The 17889-nt window shown below is 40.4% G+C and overlaps 1 protein-coding gene across 3 annotated transcripts; it reads left to right on the forward strand.

The window, feature by feature from the left end:
- The first annotated feature begins 902 nt into the window (after window positions 1-902).
- ca8 (carbonic anhydrase 8 (inactive)) lies at window positions 903-17370 on the forward strand. Of its 3 annotated transcripts, none has more exons than XM_085439027.1 (9): window positions 903-1276; window positions 5207-5398; window positions 5651-5775; window positions 6941-7036; window positions 8441-8503; window positions 8612-8660; window positions 8901-9013; window positions 12482-12690; window positions 16839-17370. In XM_085439027.1, exons 1-8 carry the CDS (start codon window positions 1204-1206, stop codon window positions 12614-12616), a joined length of 846 nt encoding a protein of 281 aa, XP_085295153.1. In that variant the 5' UTR covers window positions 903-1203; the 3' UTR covers window positions 12617-12690; window positions 16839-17370. The 3 variants fall into 3 exon arrangements, with proteins under 3 accessions (XP_085295153.1, XP_085295152.1, XP_085295154.1); XM_085439026.1 differs by having other exon boundaries at window positions 12482-12676; XM_085439028.1 differs by having other exon boundaries at window positions 5213-5398; window positions 12482-12676.
- The last annotated feature ends 519 nt before the right edge of the window (window positions 17371-17889 follow it).

Raw genomic sequence — 17889 nt, forward strand, 5'->3', positions numbered from 1 at the left:
CTTGGAAAATCTAGCAAATCCCATGATTTGGTAACTTTGGGAATTTCAGATCGGGAGGACACTCCTGTTGGCTGTTCTTTAAATGCTGATGCTCCTGCATATCAAGGGAGCTCTTCTTCATTTAGCTTGCTCTGAGGACAGTTTCCAAGGACAGTTTCCTGATAAAGAATGTAGGGTAATTAACGAGAGCAGCCTGGAGGATATGGATTAGGAAAGCAGGGAATGAACAAAGGAAAAAATGTCAATACTATGAATTATTTGTCCCATTTGAGACTCCACCTCCCAAAATACAGTAAAATTGAAAAATATATAGTTAACTTACAAATGACAACAACTGGTAATTAAAGAATGTATAACAGGGTGAAATATAAAGCACTGTTCAGTGTTCAAACTCATTTGTGATAGGCCATGAAGTTGTAGCCAAAGGTTTCTGTGGGTGTTTGAGAGCCATTTTCTTTGTCCATCTTGAAGTCATCAAGTCTGAAGTAGAGTTGGCCTTTCACTTTCACCCTCATGCTACTTTTTGCATGTTTTCTCAACCACTGCTGTTTCCTTCACCCAAGGGTGGATCTGTGACCTCCAACAGAAACGCCAGCTCGACCTTCCTGCCAGCATTCCAGCACACACACATACACACAACCACTGTGGTTCCGAAAACAGCAGAAAGGGTAAACGATCATAACAAATAAATCAAGAAAGAAAAAATAATTAAAGCCGATATGCTTTACAGTTTATTTTCACCTCTGAACACAGGGAGCATACAGGGCAGGGAGATGAAAAAGAAACACTGTTCTGACATTTTATGGCAGGGTGAGCAAGCACACCTGCAGAGACACAGAAAGGAAGAGAGAGAGAGGGGAAGAGAGAGAGATAAGAGTAGAGCAAAGTAGCGAGAGAAAAGAGGTGGAGCAACACAGAGTAAAGAGCTGCTCAGAGAGGCAGAGCAGTCTGCACACATCATCAGCTTGTCTCTTTAGGAGGACGAGAGCAAGAGAGAGTAAGAAAGAGGGTTAAGAAGAGACAGACGGAAAAAAGGAAGAAAAGAGAAACTGCATCAAAGAAAAGAGAGAGTTGTTGTTGAGCTGGGAATCCATCCAGCAGACTTCAGTTTGTGTCCAAAACCAGTTAAAACCAGAGTGACGGGGAGCCGTGAGTGGGAGGACAGACTGGTTTCTAGCCACAGGGAGTAGACTGCAAAGCACCATGGCTGACAATGTGAATGAGGAGTCGGATTATACTCCGGGGAAAGATGAGCTGGACTGGGGCTATGAGGAAGGTAGGCTGGGCTCTCTCAGCATGTGAAGGGATGCTGGAGATGTGTGAAAAGCTAAGGATCAGGAGGAGTTTTAAGGGGGACAACCCAAAACTTTACACTTTTTCAAAACATTTAAAAAAAATGCAATTTGATTCTTTAGTTGGATTTGGGTTATACACTGTACAACATCTGTCAGACCAATATGTTTTTAAAACACCACTAATGGTTTTACTCTCTCATCTCCTATGCTGTAGGTTGCTCGAACGGCATGATTTACAGTCAGTCATATAGAAAAATATCACAAGAACAATATCACTTTTTGCTGGCAACAATATCAAGTTGCCAGCAAACAGCTGTTTATCACTGCACTGCTAAAAGTATAGGAGACTTGCAACAGACAGTTGTTGGTCAGAGACTTACAGCAGAGCAAAGATTTCCTTGGACTCTACAATTCATACAATAAAACTCAAAAATGACTTGGCATTAAGAGCTGTCACTCATATATCACTCATATATCTTTGTCTACAGAGAAACTGAATAAAGCACATAAACACTTGAACATAGGTTACAAACATTACTGTCATACTTTCAGTATGTCATGTAGTTATGTGTTCACTTTGTCTTTCTGCTAATGCTGCTTTTACTGAGCATCGAGGGATATACTGTCACACTGAACTGTGAAATTCTTACTGTAAGTATACTAAATTATATGGAATACCATGTATATCTAAGACACTAATATTTGACATGCAAATACCTGGTTAGCTAAGAGGAGATGAGAGGTTCCCACAGGAAATTCTTCATCTTAATTTATAAGCACAAGTACAGAACTTCCTTGCCATGAGCTGACAGAGCTCACTGCTGTGTAATAAGCAAAAGTTTCCTTTCTTAGGACTTAGCTAAGGTGTCAGTCACATAGACCTAGAGGTTGGTTGACCCCCTGACAACCTCTGGTCACCAGGGAAAAATGTTGCTGGCAAATTGTTGCTGCTATTGCCAGGTGAAATCAGTTACACCAAGAATCTGCTTGTGATAGCTTTGGTCACCTGCAGTTTGCATTGAAGACAGACTTTTCTACAACGAGTTGTCATTTACGCCACAAGCTTTAGTCAAAGTGGAACAAGTGCAGTATAAATTGGGTTAGGGTTAGGGCTAACCCTAACTTTTACTCTGACTGCTCTCAATTTCTCATTTTCGTCACTCTTAGTTTCACTAACAGTTGGTGAGTAGTTTGCAAGTGTTTACAGAAATTTCAGCATCTTCCATATAAACTGCTGCAAAGGTGGCAGCCTGCTATCAAGTAAAGCAAAGGGGGTTTCTCAAAGAAGGGTTTTGGTGTACCACTTTACATCTGCTTGCAAACACTTTCTTGATAACAACAGCCAGCAACTTCCAGCAACCACCCACAACCAGTTAAAGAAAGCACATCTTTCTGCTGCAACCAGTGAATTACAAGGTCACTGACTAACTGGTCTGCGATTTGATCAGTTGGTTTCACAGAGCCTGCCAGAACCTCCAACAACCACTGAAGGTGCACATTTTCCCTGCTGAGTGGTGGCTATCAGATGGCCACCAACTAACGCCTGTGTGGCTAACAAGCTGGCACAGTCATTTCTTGATTAGCTTACACATAAGAATGATATCATCTAACACTAAAGTTAACAACACCAAATTCTTTTCCAATGGCTGAAGCAAAAAAACCGTAATTACTCACAAAGCTAAGTCCTTAATTTGAGGTCATTAAAGCAACAATCCGCAATTTAGTAGTGCCACTGAAATTCTCACTGCCTTTAGTAAACTGTTGTTAAGGCTTTAGTTGCTGAGGAAAGCGAGAATGTGACCACTGCCCCATGCTTCTTTGCTATGGTGTGAGTAGTCAGCCAGTGAGGACCGTCTATCTGCAGTCCCAACAGAAAGGCACACTGTGAGGCCTGAGCTCCTTGTCTTGGAGGCAGATGGGTGTACTGGACTTTCCATGAACACGATACTGCCAGTGTGTATTTCCTTTTTCTAAAAACACAGCAGGTTGTGCACATTGTACACATCTCTTACTGTTGCAGTCAGCTGAAAAGTGAAGCAAATTCTGTCTTTCAGTGGGATCACTTTCTCTACACTTGTTTATCTTCACACTCTATTAAACTGATAGCAAAGGCCTTACTAGTGTTGTGCTGTGAACAGGTGATCTGTCTCATTTAGGACAGACTTGCCCTGTTTTTACAACTGCAGTCTGCTTAATTTTGTTTTTATGAACAGTAATCTCATTGTCACACTCACTGCAAGAAGTCCTGTTTACTAGACACTGAGAGGAAGCAGAAAGAAACTCAGGACCAGAATGAGGACAAGGCAAAGAGGAAGAGGGACTTAAGACCAGTTTTAGCCAGTCTCGTGTCCCCACACGTTCTTCTGAAACCACCGTTTTCCTCTCAAGCACACACCCAGATCTGTTTATATCACGTCAGGGGATATCATTTGACTTTGATATATATATATATATATATATATATATATATATATATATATATGAGAGAGAGAGAGCAGCAAACTCCAGTAAATAACTATCCATCCATCTTCATACTAATCAAACAGTTGTCTGTGTTGTGCCACTTATGGTACCATAAAATGTGCTTTCATTGTTACTAGGCTACCATTGCCATATTTATTATAATAATTACAGGTTATGACTTTACTGCTTGTAGACTTGCTAATAAAAAAACATTTCTGACTCCCCTCTTATATAAAACAGCCCCCCCACGTTCCTCCAGTAGGAAGAGCAAATGACCAGTCAAGTTGGATGACTTGTTGAAATCTTAACTGGTAACTGTACTCTAAACATACAATTCCCTGTCTAGTACATGTTTGCTCACTTGCGAGGCTAGTGAGCAAGCACTAGCCATGCAAGTGAGCTTTGTTAGCATGGCTAACAACATGAATGGGATTTTTTCTGGTATGGGAAAAAGACCAAAGTGAATGACAGCTGAATTGATGGTTAAGTTTCAGGGTCAGTGATTGGGTTGGACCAGCTGTTGGTAAAATAAATCTCTAAAGGTGTATCTTAATTTGGATACTTGTGTTACTGGCACACAACATTAAGTACACAACATATTTCCTTCCTACATGAATTTAGACTGATTGCATGTTCACCAATTAAAACCTGAGTTGTGAGTATGGCATTTGAAACCTTTGACTGTGATTGGATTTCTGCCTGCTGTCAGCATCTGATCACAGATTGTACAAACTTTCACCAAAAATCCAGAAGCAAAACTGCAGAAAGTTAGAAACTGATGTCATTGAGCGAAGAAGAAAAATAGTGTTGCTATTTTTATGACCGATTCCATGAACTCATTTGGGAAGTTTTTACAGATTTTCCCTCTAGACTTCACCGGAAGTCTTTTTGTAACCATAGATATCTATCCAATCCATCCATCCATTCATCTGAGAGGCAGGGTACACCCTGGACGCCAGTCTGTTGCAGGGCTTATTGCAACCTCGTACCCTTCATATGGCATGCAGATTAAGCCACTTCCATGCTGCTTTCATTTTTTTGACCCTTAAACAATATTTGATGCTGCTTATGACTGCTCTGAATAAAGCTGTCAGTGAAAGCCATTATTTACCTCAAATGGTACTTAGGGAAGTACTTGATTTGAGGCACAGGATGGACGCCTATTTAGCAATGACCAAGCCCTTCATAAGAGCTGTTTTATGTGGTGTATATTGTTTAAATTAAGTGTAGATGATGACTTTGGTAACATATTACAGCTAGTCAAAGTTTGAACTTTGAAACAGCTGGTGCAACAGTTCCCTTTACTTTTAAGTGTGACTTGGCAGAACACTTAAAACTGTGCAACCATTTTTAATGGTCATGTTCTTAGTAAGCCTATATGTTACAACAATAATCTGAATGTATGCTCTATTTCATGTGCATTTTTATGCCTATTTTTGCTCATAAAGGTGTAGAATGGGGACTTCATTTCCCAGCAGCCAATGGCGAGTACCAGTCTCCCATTAATCTAAACTCCAGGGAGGCTCACTACGATCCGTCACTCCTGGATGTTGGATTGTCACCAAACTACGTGGTGTGTCGAGACTGCGAGGTCATCAATGATGGACACACTGTCCGTATTATTCTCAGGTCCAAGTCAGGTAACTCCCAGCAGCCATGACATCATATCAGCAAACACAAATTGTTGACTAAACTGCTTTGAAACAGGATGTATGAATAGTTTTTGAGATTTGGTAGGAGGTGATTAATGTATATTTTTCTCACAAGGGAAAAGCAAAAAAGTTGCATCGCATCACAAATGACCCCTTTCTCTCACACCGACTATTATTCTGACCTATTTAGCCTTCTTCCTGTACGTGCTTGATCATAAACCCTCTGGTTTCCTGTGACAGTGGTTACTGGAGGTCCACTGCCAAGCGATCACGAGTATGAGCTTCATGAGGTTCGATTCCACTGGGGCAAAGAGAACCAAAGAGGATCGGAGCACACGGTCAACTTCAAGGCTTTCCCTATGGAGGTAAACCAAGGAGAAAAAAGAGAAAAAAGCAAGGCCATAACCATGAAGCACACCCCAAACACCAAAGAAATGCACTGATTTGTTTAGACTTGTCTTCAGCTAACACTGTAGTTTGATGAGTCCTTGAAGACAAAATCTTTTTTTTCTTTGAAAAGTATCTGCTTTGATATCAATAGCATTGTTCCACAGTCATAATCAAACATTCTGTGACTCCGTGTGTCTGTGAAATCTTTACGGTGCGTTCTCTGACAGTTCATCAAGAAACTGTACCACTCCATCCAAAAACCTACATTTATATTTTCATTTTTTTTTTGTTTACAAATGTGTGAGCTGTTTCTACTTTGGTTTTTACTCCACGTTAGGTCAATCCCATTTTTATCTTGTCATCTACAACAACTTTGCATTTCCCAAAACTGGACTCCATCTTCAAACACTAATGTTATAAATTCTGGTGAACTTTCTTAGATAACGTTCCTGCACAATATAATATCTGGCATTTTACTGGACCTCAAGGTAAATACCTAATAAATTCCTAATTATTAGGACACCAAAAATATATGAATCTGACAACAGAACATTGGACTTGCTGGTCTACAAATGTCCCATTTTCCCATTTTTAGTGTTTGTCCGTAGTCAACAAGGGAAAATTGTGTGAAGAGAGCTTGGCTTATTTGAAGACAGTGGTAAATACAGTTTACTGTGCCGATTGTACTGAGCTCAATCTACTGCAGATATTATTCTCAGTATAGCTCAGTGTCTCTTTCCATTCCTGTTTGTAGCAGCAGAACTACCCTTTTACGATAGCTTATGTTTCCTTTTACAAAACACATTATCAGTTCTCAGTGCAGAAGGCTATTGATAATGAAACAGGCAGCTCAGAGATCACAAAGATATTATACATTAATGTTTTTTCCACTGTGTCTGTTATAATAAGACACATAGCATGGCAGCTGTAAGTCTTATCATGTATGTAACTTCAGTCTGGTCTTGTATTTACTGCTTTCAGGGTCGAAGCTTTGTACACGTCCCTTTGTTTATGTGAAAGCCCTTACAAAAAGCCTTCAGTCACCACAAGCTGATGGTTTCTCACTCACTCACAACTTGTCCTCTCTACAGCAAATGCCACTCAATCACAGATTGTAATGTGTTGTTTCTTTGTGTGCAGCTTCATCTGATTCACTGGAACAGCACTCTGTTTAACACATTGGAGGATGCTCTAGGGAAGAAGAATGGAGTACTTATCATAGCTCTTTTTGTGCAGGTAAGCATCCAGAGCCAGAAGGCTGGCAAAATGACCTGATAAAGGATTGATTTACAATGTCTGTTTATTCATAGCCAAGAAACTATTTTCTATGTCAGTCAGAAACATCGTTAAAGTCAGTGTCTTTTCAGTCCTGGAAGTTAGGAGGTGGAGCATTCATGGAATGAAGTTGTTTTTCCTGCACATTCCACATACACTTGTTATTGTGAACTGGGAAATCTGGGGGCCCAATACTTTGAACTCTTTGTCAAGTGTTGTGTGTATTATCCTACTGAAAAAGACCAGTGGCATTAATGAATACTTTCTCCACAGAGAAATACGTGTTCTGCAGTAATGTTTAGGCAGGTCAAAGCAACATCTACATGAATGCAACTGAGGCTTACCAGCAGAAAATCATCACACTGTCCCCAGTGTGACAGACATTGTCAAAACTAGTTATTGCTTGATATATTGCATTTTTTAAATGTTTGAAAATGTCTGTAAAGCTTCCACTGAAGAATTTTAAAAGAAAGAAAGAAATACAGATACCCCCCCCCCCCCCCCAAAAAAAAATAACATAAATTTAAATACATTTCTTCATAAAACAGATGCATTTTTTTCTCCATGCTTAAAAAAAGACACTTAAACACACCATTTCTCCCTGTTAAGTGCAGCTCAGGGGAAGTGCCATTTAAAAAGGCTGTCCCATTTTCCATGTATATGATCCAGCTACAGAGTGTTTGGTGACATCTTATGCAGCCTGTGAATGCTCAGTTAAACACAAAGTAAAAGGTGCTGTCTTTCTGTGGAGTTCTAAGTTATATGCTGGCTCCCTAAACTGGGACTGAGCCACAATGCCCGTTTTAAGTCTAGTCTTGACATGCATTTTTATAAACATTTGCTTTTATCAGCCCTAATGTACTTTCCTTCCTAGCATTGTAAAAGCTGTTTTCCTAAATGACTGATCAGATAAATTCTAGATATGCTTGGTGTGGCCTGAGAATGAGTCAGTTTGGAATGTATTGTTTGCCACGTTCCTGTGAAATTCCCCTGATTTACATGCTTAATGCACTCCATAAGGAATAATCCTCAGCTCATGAAATGAGACCGGGTTTTCAAGAACTCTCAGTAGACCTCTTGAAAAGCTAGTCTGCTGAGAAACCTGCTCAAAAACCTTGACAAAAAACAGTGGCTATCTCACTCTTTCTTCAACCCAAAACATTCCTGACCTCAGACCTAACACTACACACATCCTGTTCTCAACAGAATTCTTACTTCATTCCCTGTTTACTTCCTGCAGACATAAAAGTATAAAAGTCCTGCTTAAACACAATCACTGGTAGCATTATCGTTATCAACTAGTTCAAGCTGAAATAAGGACTACTTTGTCAGTTGTGAAACCAAACATGCTTACTTTTTTATCAGATTGGTAAAGAGCATCTGGGACTGAAGGCCATCACTGAAGTTCTCCAGGACCTGCAGTACAAGGTGTGACTGAATTAAAAAAAAATCTGAGCAGATGAAAGCATTTTAAAATGCTGGATTTGTAGGATGCATGTACAATGAGAATAATTATCTTTGTGTTAATGCCACCAGGGGAAGAGCAAGATAATCCCCTGCTTTAATCCCAACACTCTGTTACCGGGTAAGCAAGGATGTCTTGAGCACCGATGCAGATTTGTAGCTATTGCCTCCTGATAACACCCATACGATTTTTGTGTGGGTGTGAGATAAAGTTGAAAAAAAAAATGCAGATCATGTCCTCATTTCAGAAAGTCAACTGCATGATGGGATGAAGAAATTGTTTTTTGTTCAGCCTTGAGAGCTGAAACAATATCATCAAAGTATAACTGATGTTTGCTTTTTCCACAAAACCTGCCCACAGATCCATTACTGAGAGACTACTGGGTGTATGAAGGATCTCTGACTACACCACCTTGTAGTGAGAATGTGACCTGGATTCTCTATCGTTACCCTCTCACCATCTCACAGTTACAGGTAAAACAAATAAAGCAGGTAAAGTAAAGCATCCTCTGCCTTTTTAAGGTTTTTTTTGTTTTATTTATTTTTCTTCTTCTGTTTAATCCCAGAATTATTATCTCAGCCTTAAAGGCCCTTTCAGCTCAGTGTTTTGGGTTCCTGACAGGCAAAGTCCTCAGGCAGCTGTTTTCTCAGAAGAAGCTACAGCATCAGCTGCTGATGGTAGTGGAGTGTTTAGCTGCTGATGAGACGGATATATTTTGCCAGAAATCAGTGGAGAATATAATGGTGAATACAGTAAAGGGTTAATGTATAATTGTCAATCTTTCATAATAAGAAGAAAAGAAAAAAAACCCTAGATGCAGAAAGCTGCAAAACCGCAAAACCCTGCTGCTATTTCACAATAAAAGCATTTCAGGAACTTTATAAAGTGGTCCCAAAAAGTTGATTCTGGTCATCTGGACGTAGCGTTTTCAGTGAGAGAAATGTTTCGCCACTGATCCAAGTGACTTCTTCAGTCTCAGCTGACTGCAGGTTTCCAACCTTATATACAGTAGATTTGCATAATGACTTAAACTAGCACCACTGAATGAACAATGGGCTGTGAGGTCTGTTTCTTGATCATTAGTAAGCAAATTGTCATGACCATTGATCAACAACCACTGATCAATGACCTTGCCTGACGAGTTACTTATTCTGTGTTGTGCCATCTTAGCCAGAGGTTGTTTGGCTTCTCCAATGTATAAATCCTGGCAATCCTCCTTAACAGCGTACAGTATATTACTCTGTTTGTGTCAGGGGACCTGATCCTTGGGGTGGACCAATTTTTGGCTCAGCGTGTTTTGGGGTTTAAAAGCCACGGATGCAGTGTTTAGAGAAAATGCGTCTCAGCTGTTCCGATACTCCTGACACATACAGGATGACCACAGGTTTTCGCTTAAGCAGCGGTTGCCCTTCTCTCCTGGATCAGCTGGAGCTTTCTTTAGGTGCTCTAACAAATGTCCAGCTGGGATAACCACATTTACTCAGGGCCTTCTTGAAGCGCTGTTCTTCTGCTTCGCTGGCTGCTGAGTCTGTTGGGATGGTGTTCCCTCTATGTTGCAGCGTCCTGATGACACCCAGTTTGTGCAGCAGTGGATGATGAAACCTTAAATACTGATCTGTATTCGTAGGTTTACGGTACACACCAACTTTTAAATGTCCCCCATTACTGATGGAAATCTCACAGTCTAACAAGGCTAACCTGTCTTTTTTTTTATTTTTTATTTTTCACTGAAAATTTCACATCTAGATAAACAGAATCAACTTGTTAGTATTTCCTTACCTGGATGGCTGAACATGCATCAAGATCTATTAAGTGGTGAATATTAAGAATATTAGCCTAACACTGATATACAAAATTTCTGTTACTAGTGAATAGTCTGTTTATCGGCAAAACACATTTTATTTCTCTTATGAAACAACTTGTAGATATCTGCTGCAGCAGTAAAATAAAGTAGACATCAGCAAAATTATAGGCCATGAATCATACATGGTAACGGCTACCCATGGCAAGTGTAAGCCAATCAGTTACATTGCTTTTACTGGCGTGGCTCTTCTACTGCGTTCAGTGTCTGTATTGTTCATGTTTGAGGGGGTTTCTCATTTTCTACATCCTGTCTTATATGATCAATATGTCAGCCCTGTATGTATTTTTAAATTGCACAGTAATGCTAGTCCACAGCTCTCTAGCAGTTACTCACAGTACAGGAAACCTTTACACTCACTACCAATCAATAAGTCTGTCGAGTTTCTTTTGATACATTTTTATTTGAATTTAGCCTTTGGGTCTCTCATGCTTTACTCCAGCAGCCTGATGTAAAGGATGATGACAGTAACCATCTGACATTTAATTCAGGCTTTCATGTTCCCTGCTTTCTGCTCCATTGAACCTGCAGAAATGCCAACAGAAAGGATGACTTCAGGCTCCCTCAGGCCATGCCCTATTGTGAATAATAAAAGCTGGAAAGTATCAATGGGTTAAAGATGATAAATTTTCTTATTTTTAGATGATAACAAAGCCAATCCTGCAAACAGGTGGTATATAGTATGTGTTTAAAGTTTTAAGTTAAGCCATTTTTATGGCTCCTTCCGCAACTATTAGTGCTTCTTGTTTGCAGCGTACAAATAGAAGTCCTAAAAGCAAACACTAAAACAGAAAAATCTTCAGTTGGGTTCTGGTTTTATGAGGGGCGTAAGTATAAAACCTGCCAAGTGTTAGGCAGTTCAGACAGCAGCTCTAGTTTCTCACCAGTTGATAAGCAGGCCCAAGCAGTGGGTTACACTAGAATAATATAGTCCTTTAACTATGCTATACATGCGACCTTCTGCCTGCCACCCTTTCCATTACACTTCTCTCTACATCCCTTTAAAGTAAAAAAGCAAAGTGTAAAAAAACACAGTTAACTCCAGCACACTGACCTGTATGCTGTTTTTTATGCCTACTCATGTACTGTGCTGCACTTTACTGTTCTTCTTTCTGTAACATGTTCTGTAACCACAGCAAGTATTTTAAAACAGCAGGTCCTTCTTACCTAGAATACACACCTCAAACATCCGGCTATTATTGACTCTGTGTGTGTGTGTGTGTGTGTGTGTGCGTGCGTGCGTGCGTGCGTGTGTGTGTGTGTGTGTGTGCTCAGTGAATGTGTATACATATCAGGCAGTTACTATGCCTACTATGTTGTTAGTATGTTGTAATGCACTTTGACAGCGTGCTATAAAGCTTTCCTCTGTGACACAGCTGCACGGCTGCATAAAAAGCCTCATATTTGTTTTGCCTGATATTGCTACCCCCTGCACAGTATGTGTGTGTAGATCATATCTGCACTTGCAGCATTTTCTCATGAACAGGAAGTCAGGTGAAAGATTATTCTGATCTGAGAATTATAAAAAGCCCAGAATGCTCTTTTTTGTAGATGACCTGTCGAGCTTTTATATTCAGAGATGAGTAAAAATGGTTCGTTTGTCCATCTGACATGCTAAACCAAAGCAAATAGTGAAATCACCAGAAATAACCCCTCCACTTTCTCTGTTATGAGGAATCACACATAACTTTAGTCCTTCCTTTTTATACCCACAAGCTTGTTTTTAGGAAGGTGAAAGTGAGGCTCTGAAGACTTTATACAGCTGACAGTTTGTCAGATTCTTTTCCTTAGACATGAATAAATACCTGCAGCGACACAATGCAATATAAAGTGAAGGCACAGTGGAACCTAAACCCACAATCACCACAGTGCTCCTCTTGTTGTGGTAAAAAGAAGGAAAAAAAAGAAGATTGCTATTCTACTACAGGGTAAGACATCAGAACATTTTAAATTAAATTAAAGTAAATAATGATAATTCTAAAATTCAGAAAGGAGGATTTTCTGGTGAAAAAGTAGCCCTGCGTCTCCAAGACCTCAACAGACTCCCTCAGTTTCTGTGTAAACATCTTTGTCATTGCAGATTGAGGAGTTTCGGAGACTACGGTCCCACGTCAAAGGTGCGGAGCTGCCAGAAGGGAATGATGGGATGCTGGGGGACAACTTCCGTCCCACCCAGCCGCTCAGTGACCGGACAGTTCGCGCTGCCTTCCAGTGACTCCCACTTTCCACCGCCATCTCAGACAAACTGTGGGATCTACAGATACAATCAAAGAAGGTAGCATTGTCACAGTGAGTTACACTTCAATACAGTGTTCTGAGGTGGTCACGTCCTACTTTGAGGAAAAGGGTTTGTCTTTTCATATAAGGTCAAACCTATTAATGGAACGCATGCCTGGTATCGTACACCTTTCTTGCAGAGGGTTCAAGACAGATAATAGCAGTTTGTTAGGAAACAGTGACAGTACAATAGCAAATATAAAGTATTATTAGGAATTTTTTTTAATCAAGATGGTTTAAGATGATATTTACGCTCATTGTAACTCTGAGCCTCTGAGCGTGTTGTTGTACAGTGAATTTTTCTGACAACTCCCTACTGCTGTAAAAAAACCCTGACAAACAGCTGTTGATGCCCTCAGTGAGATCAAACTACAACAGCAAATCTGATGTAACTAAACTCAGAAACAGTGAGCTGAACAGCTCTAAAATGCTGTTTAGCTCACTGTAGATGGGGAATCAATAATTATCTGTAGATGTGATGACTGATATTTGAAAAAGTAACTATCACTTGCTCTACTTACCACCAAACACTTTGTATTTTTAGTCAGTTCAGCACATTTCCTCATGAGGGACAGAATTTTAATGAACTAGGCATACTGTCCCTGAGGTATTTGGGCCCTCAGAATCCATGGCACATAATAGATCAGGCCCTGGAAGAACTAACCCAGTTTAGTTACTAATGTGGGACCAACCTATATACAGCACAAAGTGCATGGAGAGATCCCAGATTTAGCTCAGCAGCACTGCAGGAGGAAGGCAGGGCAGAACTTTAGAACATCAGAACAGAGCAGGACGCTTAAAAATGCGACGACTGTAAAAGTGTAAGGCTAAAACAAACAACCTTGTTTACTATTTTTTATGTGCTGATGTGAAATAAACACGAATATTAAGCAGGTACGTCACTTTCCCCAAACATTGCATAATTACAGATGAGGTCACCTAGTACTGTTTAGATCAAAACAAATGCTTCACTTTCGAAGATAAACATTTTTGCGTTATTGGTTATGAGTCTGCATTCCTTCATTCTTATGGTGTTTCTACGCTGTTTTGAAGTTGTGAAGAAGAAGAAAGAGGAATATTTGTAGCTTTTCAGACCTCATTCTGGCTCAGTGTTAAAGGTAAGAGCACAAGTGCCTCGTGTTAAATACAAATGAGCGACGGTGGGCAGAAGCAGTAACCTTTTCTCACATCTCTACACTATCAGTTAGCCTTTTGCAACATAATGTCAGGGACAGGGACACAGTGTCTGCCTTGCAGTAAATTATCTCATCTGACATCGATGTAGCATCTGTAACTTTTTAAATCAGAAAGTAAAACATGCTGAATTTGAGTTCATAGTCTGGGTAATGCTTTGCCACATGCGTGCCACATTATAATGCCGCTAAATAGCTTCCAACTTTTGTTAGTCCTACATGAATGGATAAGACTCATGCCCACGTCCCGGGCTTGGCTCAGCTTACAGAAAGCCTGTAAGCCGAGCCAAGAAATGCCAGAAAAACCTTCTGCAGAACCACATGGAATGATACTACAGAGAGTTCTACATGAGCTAACCTGTAAAATCAGTGGTGTGTCACGTTAAATGTCCAGAGGAAAACTGAGTGTTTCCATGTAGTCATGGTGTTTTGGGAATTGTGATCACATAATGAGTAAAACTGTCAGTTTACTGGTTTCATTTGAACTGAGTCATTTTGCCCAAAACAGCTATTTTTGCAGATGTAACAGCTTAACAGTGAACTCCCAGCTAGTGTTTACGCTCTGAAGGCTACACGGTAGAGCTCTTCAGGGTCATATAACTCTTATAGCCCTGTGATACCATAGAATGCTGTGGAAGATCTGAACTGACGTCCACTTAGGCCAAAGTCAAAGGACACAGACGAGAGTAACAGACGGAGTAAAAACTGAAGCAGAGGACAAAAAAGTGAGGGCTTGTTGAGAGCGAGGAAGTAGAGGGGTAACTTGGTGAAAGGAGGTAAAAATGCCAGAGGGATGAAAGAGGAGTGAGCGAGCAGAGGGAAGAAAATGGAAAGAAACAACAGAGGACTATTGTCTATGGTGTAAACAGATACTGATCTGGTCCCACCAGCAAAACACACCTAAGACAAGAGTTCAGACTATGGGAAAGACAACCCCTGGGGGAAATAGAGCCCCAGAGGTGGAGTTAAAAAAATATTTGTATGAAGTGTTATACGTAAGTAGGATTTTCAGGTATCTGTACTTGGGTTTTTATTTTTTTGATGACTTTTTGCTTTTAATCTATGCATTTTTACTACACAAATATCTGTACTCAAAACAGGCTTCTTTCTTCAAGTTCATTGTGTTTCATGTCACTATGTGTCTTTAAGCATCGACAAGCAAAGAGAGGAAAGAGGCTAAAACATATGCATATGCATGCATAATTCATAGGAGTATGCGTTGAGGTTAGAGTTGGTCTGAACCATCTGGAACAGCATTTTTGGTGCAGAAGCTGTGGTCATTGTGCTTCTGTTATCACCATGACAGCTGTAAGCATGAAACAGACTCCAAAGAAGCTCACGGGATACAACGGCTCAAAGTTGACAGGTTTTATTGTTACAAAGGGAGGTTTCTCCAAGGGAATTTAGTATGGGTGCATGGATGAGTGGCGCAGTGGTGATTTGAGTTTTTGATTTACAATTGAGTTGTAATTTCTTCAGCTGTGAGTTGACGAGCAAACTGTGGGGGAGCCAATGGTCAGAGCTGTTCAAATTTGATCAATGGGAGGCTGAGCAGGCAGGTAAATGGTAAATGGCCTGTATTTATATAGCGCTTTACTAGTCCCTAAGGACCCCAAAGCGCTTTACATATCCAGTCATCCACCCATTTACACACTGGTGATGGCAAGCTACATTGTAGCCACAGCCACCCTGGGGCGCACTGACAGAGGCGAGGCTGCCGGACACTGGCGCCACCGGGCCCTCTGACCACCACCAGTAGGCAACGGGTGAAGTGTCTTGCCCAAGGACACAACGACCAAGACTGTCCAAGCCGGGGCTCGAACCGGCAACCTTCCGATTACAAGGCGAACGCCCAACTCTTGAGCCACGATCGCCCGTTAGGTCCAGAGGGTGAAAATTTGAATCAGCCAGACCAGCTTGACAGAGACAGGTAAAGGTAAAATAAACACAAGGGAGTGGATACTTGGACAGGTCTGAGAGTCATATAGGAGCCTAAAAAGGAAGGTTTTGGAATTCTGCGGTCAAGTTCAGACTCACACCAGATTGAGATACTTTGGCATGACTTTAAGCAGGCCTTCAATGCTAAAAACGCTCCAAGGTGGCAGAATCAAAACAATTCTGCAAAAACGAGTGGGCCAGAATTCCTCCTCTTCTTTGTGTTTGTGTTATTTTTGTTCAGTTGTGTGATCAAAGAGCTACGCAAACAGAGACCAATGCTGAACCAGCATGGGAGTAAGTATTTAATAGATTTAGTTGAGCAAATAAAGATCCTGCCTTGCAGCCTGTCTATCTTAGGAAAATAGTAGGGGATCAGACTAAATAATAACAGTACAGTCGTTACCTTGAAATATGAAGCGCCTTGAGGCAGCTGTTGTTGTGATTTGGTGCTATGTAGATAAAATTTAATTGAACTGATTTTGGGGCGACATGAACAATATTATTTTCAAACTTCTGAGTTGACTTCATTTGTCAGAACAGTGAAAACAAAGCAACCCTGGAGCTGAGTTAAGACAATAGTACATATCCGCTACCAAACAACCGATTTCATATCATTCTGAAACTGATGTTCGACTACCAAGAGATGATTTTGTTTGTTTGTTCTCTTTTAGCAGCCAGATTTCTTGCTTTTTTGACCAACACTATGAAGTTGTTCTGAATTCTCTTTGGCAATGTACTTTCTTCCCACCCTGCTGCAACATGTGCCTCTTTTTGGCTCACTAGCTCAGCTCACATATATGTGACTTTATGTGGTACCTTCGAAGGAAAAAATAATGAACTTTTACAGAGGCTTTTTAACACCTCCTTCTAAAACACCTCAGTTTTGCTGGAGTTTCTTTCTCCAGTTTAAAGTAATTGGTTGTAAAAGTACAAACCTAGCATTTCCATCTGTGTGTTACAGTTTAGCTGCTGGACACATCTGGTTTTTCTCATTCTCCTAATCACATCCATATTTGTCTTTTCTTACAGGAGAGAAGAAAGAAGAGGCGTGAAGAGAGTAGCAGCAGTGCAAGGATGTGGTTCTAGATCAGCCGCAGATTAAGAGTGAAGGTGGACAAAGAAGCTATTGATTACACCCCTTTACAGTGTGTGTGTGTGTGTGTGTGCTTAAGTGTAGTCTCTACACCCTCCTGCCCCTCCCTTTTAACATATGTAAAATCCCCCTCTGTTTGTGTACTGTAGTGTGGTATTGTGTTAATCTGCTGTGTCTGTCCTGGTGACAGGAGGCTTATAATCAGCCAATCTCTGCTGTCAAAACAAAAGGAAGCTTGAACCACAGATGTGGTACCTAGACACATCCGTGCGCGTACACACACACACACACACACACACACACACACACACACACACACATCCTTTGTACATTACGTGAATACAGGACGTTAATTATGCAAGACTGTACACATTTTACACAAAGTTTATGAGCTTATTTGAAGCTAAATTTCAAATTAAGTCACACAAAGAAAATATACACGTGTATTAAATCAAGCATCCAGCAAGATCTTAAAAGAAATCATGTTTCTATACAGCCTCTGTTTGAATCTTTTTAGCAAATCTCCATTGTTAGTATTTCTTTATTAAATGTCCCCCAAAGGGCTGGAGAGAGACAGGTGAAGGCAGGTGTACTGGCTGAATATTATTGGAAATTAAGCACTGAAGGAATCTTTGAACTGAATAATTTTCCATTATTTCCATCAGCTTCCTGTACCTGATGCATTTTCACATCCGCACTCTGGAGGTTGGGCTCATTTTGTAGGTTAACCCTTCAATCCAGTGTATTTTGCTTATTTTCCAACTCAATATTTGAATTCTGGGACTAACATTGTTTAAAGGTTCAAAATAATCCATATTTACAAGGTGTTGCTCTCCATGCCACTACCACACTGCTGCACCAGTTAGTGAAACAACTATGTTTAAGGGTAAAACATCAATTTTTACATGCATCCTGAAAATTCTCAATATTTCTGAGGCTAACAAATAATATCCAGAACATCCTAATAACAAGGGAAAAAATTAATTT

This window comes from Copadichromis virginalis, linkage group LG18, assembly GCF_057382275.1.
Source record: "Copadichromis virginalis isolate Kocher_CV1m ecotype Utaka linkage group LG18, C_Virginalis_male_GT1.1, whole genome shotgun sequence".
NCBI classification, from domain to species: Eukaryota; Metazoa; Chordata; class Actinopteri; order Cichliformes; family Cichlidae; genus Copadichromis; species Copadichromis virginalis.